Genomic DNA, 6072 nt, shown 5'->3' with positions numbered 1-6072 from the left:
TTAGATTTGGTTATGCTTAACTTTTATTTCTTTTTCTTATCAGAGGGTAATTACTATCTTTCTTTTTTACGAAAAATTCCTCAAGTGGCGTTCTGCTTATTTTATGATAGAAACAAATTTTTGGTTTTAAAGATGCAGAATATTCTCTGACTACTGAATACAATTATTTTTTAACTTTCATTTCTATAAAGACCCAGTTTATAGAATGAATTTTTCAGTATTTAGTAATGGTACAGTACCATGTAATGGTATGGTATGATCGACGATCGTTCACTAAACTTTTCTTGTATTTATTACAATTACTGAATTTAAGTGTAAAACAAATCAAGGGTATGATTTTCAAGAGATTTGCTCCTGAATGAATTATGATTATTTTTGCTGGTTTTAATGAATGCTAAAAAAACGCGGAATATCTTACCCAATCTGAGAGTTACATCAACTGAACCCATAACATCGTAGTTCTGAAAAAAATATGTTTAAAAAATAAGGGTCATATCAAAACTAAGAAAAGATATATGGCAACTATCTGAAAAGAAAGTTAGATTGAAAAAGGCGTATATTCCTTCTCTTCGATATATTTTGTGTATCCCAATGCCTACTTAGATTTGGCGTGTTTTGATTCTGATTAAGGCAGATAGAGGTTGTGGTTGTGACATTAATCAATATGGTTTATGGCGGGAACACGGCTGAATCTTCAAATCTTCTTCCTGTTTCACGTTAAAACTTATTAATTCACCATTACATTTTTGTAAGTAAAAATTTGATTTTGAATTAATCTATTTCTAAAGGCAACTGACGAAAATAAACAAATTATCATAATAAATTTTAACGTTCCTGAGAGTTTTCCATTTTCTTCAACTTTTTCTCCAGTTCCTTTATCTTTCTATCCCTCTCATCCTTAAAATATATACGAGATGTGGATACTAAGTTTAGCGACTTTTCAAGATGTACTTCTAGACGTCAGCCCTTAATCCAGTTGACTTCTCTGAACTGAGTATATTCATTAAATCTTTTATTTTAAAATATATACAAGATGTGGATACTAAGTTTAGCGACTTTTCAAGATGTACTTCTAGACGTCAGCCCTTAATCCAGTTGACTTCTCTGAACTGAGTATATTCATTAAATCTTTTATTTCCATGTGTGCAGCCTTTTCCTGAGGTTGTTTTTAAAATGCTCACCAACGAAAAAGAAAACTGGGTGCTCAATACACACTAAAGATGGGCCTAAACCTTGACATGATCCAGTCAAGTCTAGATGTGAGATTAGTGGAAAGTGATGGAGAAGAACGAGACAGGAAAAAACAGGAATAACCCAGAAAAGTTGACATTTTTTTAAATTCAAACCAAATGCAAGATTTTAAAATGACGAAATTGTTTCCTCAGATGTAGATATACATATAAAATCCTAAAGGTTCCTTGCTACAATTAAGATTTAGTCTTATTGAGGTTACCAAACCTCTAGAATACGTTTAAATAGATAGAGTTTGACTCAACAGCAAAGTTATTTTGGCTTTGATATAGAATGTAAATGAGCTCCAGGATCAAGCAAATGACATCCATCATATGATCGACAAAAGCTGATCCGAATAGCAAACTTTAAAAAAAAATGTACATGACTGAGACGACTAGAAGTACCTTTGTTAAAATATTCACAAAACTAAGTATACATTCATCGTAAGAAAAGGTCGAATTCTAACAAATCTTCCCTACCCCCACAAAAAAAGTTTTAAAAAATCATGCATTTCGTTCCAAAGCGCAGAAAACTAAAAACAGAAGTTATCTTTTATTACTTTAGATCGTTTGATCTGTAAAAAAAATGTAAGGTGGGTTGTAAATTTGAATTAGTCTTTAAACTATTCCTCTGAAGGAGTTAAACAAACATTTTCCAGCATTGTAAATCTAAGAAGGACTGTAGATGTAATTATAAGTAACCATCCATTTATACAATGGCATATTCGATGCACATTGGTCTCCTTTACAGAATTCTCTATCATAACAATGATGAATTGTTCTTCGTTTTCTCACAGTTAAAAATAATAAATTTTGGCAAGACAACCCAGGATATATTTTGCATCCTTGACCAGACAAAGGTAAAAACGATACCGTTGTGTATTGGACATGCCAACCTATAAATGGAGGGTCTCTTAAGCAGTTCCCTTTAAACAATTACGTATAACATTTATGGTAGGGGTACAATGTACATACCTCTGACAGTTTCTTGCTGCTGCCTGCCTTGAGTGCTGCTGGGATAGGTTTCTGAACTCGAGAAGAAGGATCTGATTTAGGTTTAGCGTATCTAACCACCAGCTCCTTTAACATAGATCATGTATTCTTATTTAACTGCAGTTCAAGGTAGGTTTAGGCGGAATTTAAATTATGTCGAATCAAGCCGACAAAAGATTAGTCTTCCCAATCTCAAAATTTCATAACTCAAATCAATCTTTAAGTTGTTTGTTTTGATGACAATATTTGGACAGATTATAACAAGGTAGCTAGTACATATACAGTTTTATATTTCATATGGCCTACACATCAATATGTTAAAAATTCAAAAATTAACAAACTTAACTTCTCATAATTTACAATATATTAGAACATTAACGCCTAGAGTCCAGACAGGACGTGGACAGCCGGGACAATAAAGTTTTTGAGTCGTAATTAGGCAATGTCGTTAAAAATGTTAAATTTAGAGACTAACTTTTAGAATCATTTTTTAAATGTATTATTATTAAATGCTTTGGTGGAGTAACAAAAATAACGAAACCCTTATAGCATTTAAATAACATATTTTCTATTAAAGTTTTCATTAATTTTAAAATTTATTCACACATCAAGTACATAACTCTGTAAATATTTGTACCCAAAAACGCGTTGGTAGCTCCATTTTTAGCGTAATTACTATAAAACCGGGTATCAAAACTCGCGATTTTAATAACTGACAATAGTACACTTGAACTTTGTATAAAAAGATTTTTTAAAAAACTAAGTGAATAGTAATACCTTTAACATTATATAAGGTATTTAATGATAAAGTGGTTTCGTTTTTTGTCGGCGGCTTTTTGTACAAACCCATTCAAAAAAAATTGATTAGAGTCATACTAATAATTTTATATTTGCAGTTTAAATTTTTAATATTTTTGAAATGATTTTATAGATTTTGGTGGTAGTCGATTTTAAATGGTTTAATATAAAGCAAAAATGCCAAATTTGAGAATCACTCTTCTTTCGACTCACCCTGTATATATATTTTATTCATAGTTAGATAAGTTACCTTGGTTAGGATCTTTTTGTTGTGGAGAACGTTAATGGCTTCCATTGCACTGGTTACTAACTCATAAGTTACAAAAGCATATCCCCTTGGGGTTCGGATCCCACGATCGTTTAAATGATATAAAAAGTCGAAAGAGGAAATTTTTCCAAATTGTTCGAGTATTTTTAACAGTTGGAACTCGTCAAGTTTTGTGTCCAAGTTTCCGATCCACAACTTGACATTTTTATCAGATTTTTCACTTTCCATTTTGAGGGTTGTAGAGATTAAGTTGAGATTTTAGGAGTTCTCAGTTTCTTTGTATCCACATTTAGTACATGTAAAAAATACAGTTTGTCCTTCATCGGCCGATCTGAAAATGAAATTTTCATCTTTTAAATAAAGAAAACATTTTTTCCACAAGATATTTACGCATTCACAAAACTTAGAGGGACAAATACTTAATTTCACACAGGTTGTATAGTTAATTTTTAATTGCTGAAAAATCTCATATAAAATTAAAATATCATTTTTATGAAGAATTCTTGAACTGCGAATACTGTTTAACCTGAGCTGTAGAGTAGCAAATGACATTTCGTTATTCGAGCATTTCGGGCAGGTTCGTTCCAATACAGGACCTTCAGCCTCCTCCTGCTTCTTCTTCGGAATCTTCAGCTTGTTGAAAGAGACAGTGTACTTGGTCGTCTAGTAGCAGAATATGGTGAATGATAATATATTAAAAGAATATTCTCCCTTAAAATACCTCCCTCACCATCAGAGGCGAATTCAGGGGTAGGGCTATGGGGGCTCAGTGAAATCTATGGATTTCAGAGGGTTTTTTAGGCCCCAACGCCCCTACTCACATCTCACCTATATCTATCTTACCGTTGATTTAAACTCGTCTCCTGTAATTTTCAGTGTACACACCACACAAGATATATCTCCTTGGGGCTGAAACAAATATATTTATAATTGGAAATTTGGAAGTTAAGACTATGGTAAAAAATAAATCAGACGTTCTTTTGACACATAATCTTCTTAAATTCGCCTGAATTTGTTTTACAGGTTCTTTTAAACAATTATTTAAGGTTTAACTGTAATTTATGTCGCAGACTAGAAACAATTATAATATTTATTTAGATAATTACCTTTAGGTTAGGAAGCAGACCTCCACAGCTAGGACAAAAATCAACCTGTTTCAAAACAATTAGTCTAATAATATAGTTCTGTAGTTTTTTAGAAAGAATAGATAGGAATAATATGTTTAAGTCTTAATTCGTTTCGGCCTCAAAGCTTTCTTGTAATTATAGGGTTAAAAAGAAAAAATATCAACTATCAAAAAGTTATGACATTTGGGGAAAATTTACCTTTAAATTAAAAAAAAACATGAATTAAAATTGGTGGCTAGTAAAATCAAATTGCACCTTACTCATTTCTAAACATAATAAAAATTACCTCTGGGTTGAAAACTCCTTTCATTGACATAATATCCGTTCATTAGTTTCTGTTAAATTAAAATAATCCTGAATTCAATCTGCCTAGTTGAAAGATTCTAAAAAATGATTATAAAATATTTAAAAATATTTTCAACTATTCTTTAATTAATTGCTGCGTAATCCAAATTTATGTAATAGAATCAACATCAATTAATTGATAGTTCTGTAGTTGCTTAATTTTGAAATTTACGCACATGTTGAGCCAAACCAAATATTTTGTTTTGTACTCTCCGTGTATTTGATAACACTGTCAGTCTACGCGGCCTAGATATTTTTGCGCAGCCCGCAGCATCTCAATAATACATTCAATACATTCTGGTACACGTACAACGATATGAAAGAAACTGCGCTAATATTAGCCTTTAAGTTTCCACATGCATGGGGGGAAGGGGAAATTTTGTTGATTGAGCAATCACTCTAATCTGTCCTAGAGAACGATTTCTAGACCCCCTCTTTTTAATTTTGTACATGACTAATTTTCAAAATTATCATCATTTATTTTGTACTATTAAGGGTTAGGTTAGGTTAAGACAATTTCTGGGCCGATCGCTACGGCTAGGACAGGTCAGGGGGCCGAGCGCTGCGTCCTAGTTAACTATTTTTGACCCCCCCCCCCTCCTTTCAATTATGTACGTTTATTTGTTATTATTATTAGGGTTAGGGTAGGTTAAGACAATTTCTGGACCGAGCGCTGCAGTTAGGATAGGCTAGGGGGCCGAGCGCCGTGGTTAGGACAGGCTAGGGGCCGAGCACTGTGGTTAGGACAGGCAAGGGGGCCGGGCAAAATCCTACTTTTTTCGTAATTTTGGCAATTTCGAATCAGAGTTAAACTTTTGGTTTTAAGTTTTAAATCTTCAAAATTGCAAAAATAAAATTTGTATCATGAATTTTTTATTTTTGAAAAAAAAATTAAGAATTACGATTTTTGGGGGAAATATTTTGATATCAAAATCATACTTTTATCGCATTATCGTAGTAATGGTGATTTCTGATAATTGGGCAAACTTGTGGCATTTACCATTTTAAATGAAATGTTCTCTAGTTTTAGAATCTTATATGGTTTAGTATCGTCGTATTATCGTTTCTGAGATAATTTGATTTATTAGAGGATCGAGGAGATATCTTTGCAAAAATATTTAAATATTTTTCAATTTCCAATCTTTTGAAGAGCCCAACTTCTTCAAAATTAATTTTTTTAGTAGAGTTTTTTATAATCTTAACCAAGTTTTTTATTTTTATTTTTTATTGAAATTTCAAATTTTGTTGAACTTTGAACCTTAAGAACTTTTTTATCTGACAGCTATCTTTTTTTCTCCCCTGAATCGGA

The 6072-nt window shown here is 31.9% G+C and overlaps 2 protein-coding genes across 2 annotated transcripts; both read right to left on the bottom strand.

Annotated features, from left to right (window-relative positions):
* Positions 1-459: 459 nt before the first annotated feature.
* On the bottom strand, positions 460-3542 carry LOC111704078 (probable RNA-binding protein 18). Its single transcript, XM_023476218.1, has 4 exons — positions 3274-3542; positions 2208-2312; positions 831-897; positions 460-703 (listed from the first exon to the last, which is right to left on the bottom strand). The coding sequence occupies exons 1-4, from the start codon at positions 3517-3519 to the stop codon at positions 660-662; spliced, it is 462 nt and encodes a 153-aa protein (XP_023331986.1). The 5' UTR covers positions 3520-3542; the 3' UTR covers positions 460-659.
* LOC111704079 (DNA-directed RNA polymerase I subunit RPA12-like) lies at positions 3468-4791 on the bottom strand. The gene is made up of 5 exons (XM_023476219.1): positions 4705-4791; positions 4398-4442; positions 4135-4200; positions 3818-3954; positions 3468-3622 (listed from the first exon to the last, which is right to left on the bottom strand). The coding sequence occupies exons 1-5, from the start codon at positions 4732-4734 to the stop codon at positions 3550-3552; spliced, it is 351 nt and encodes a 116-aa protein (XP_023331987.1). The 5' UTR covers positions 4735-4791; the 3' UTR covers positions 3468-3549.
* Positions 4792-6072: the final 1281 nt, after the last annotated feature.

This window comes from Eurytemora carolleeae, unplaced genomic scaffold, assembly GCF_000591075.1.
Source record: "Eurytemora carolleeae unplaced genomic scaffold, Eaff_2.0 scaffold582, whole genome shotgun sequence".
In the NCBI taxonomy this organism is placed as follows: domain Eukaryota; kingdom Metazoa; phylum Arthropoda; class Copepoda; order Calanoida; family Temoridae; genus Eurytemora; species Eurytemora carolleeae.
Note: the sequence above shows the minus strand (reverse complement) of the source record. Positions and strands in the feature narration are given on the sequence as shown.

Coding starts and splice junctions, on each gene's coding strand:
- LOC111704078 (XM_023476218.1), bottom strand. CDS start 3,519: ATGGAAAGTGAAAAATCTGATAAAAATGTCAAGTTGTGGATCGGAAAC. Junction 2,313..3,273: donor ACAAAAAGATCCTAACCAAG/GTAACTTATCTA, acceptor TCTATGTTAAAG/GAGCTGGTGGTTAGATACGC. Junction 898..2,207: donor GCAGCAAGAAACTGTCAGAG/GTATGTACATTG, acceptor ATATATTTTAAG/GATGAGAGGGATAGAAAGAT.
- LOC111704079 (XM_023476219.1), bottom strand. CDS start 4,734: ATGTCAATGAAAGGAGTTTTCAACCCAGAG. Junction 4,201..4,397: donor GTCTGCTTCCTAACCTAAAG/GTAATTATCTAA, acceptor TATTTGTTTCAG/CCCCAAGGAGATATATCTTG. Junction 3,623..3,817: donor TTTGCTACTCTACAGCTCAG/GTTAAACAGTAT, acceptor TTTCATTTTCAG/ATCGGCCGATGAAGGACAAA.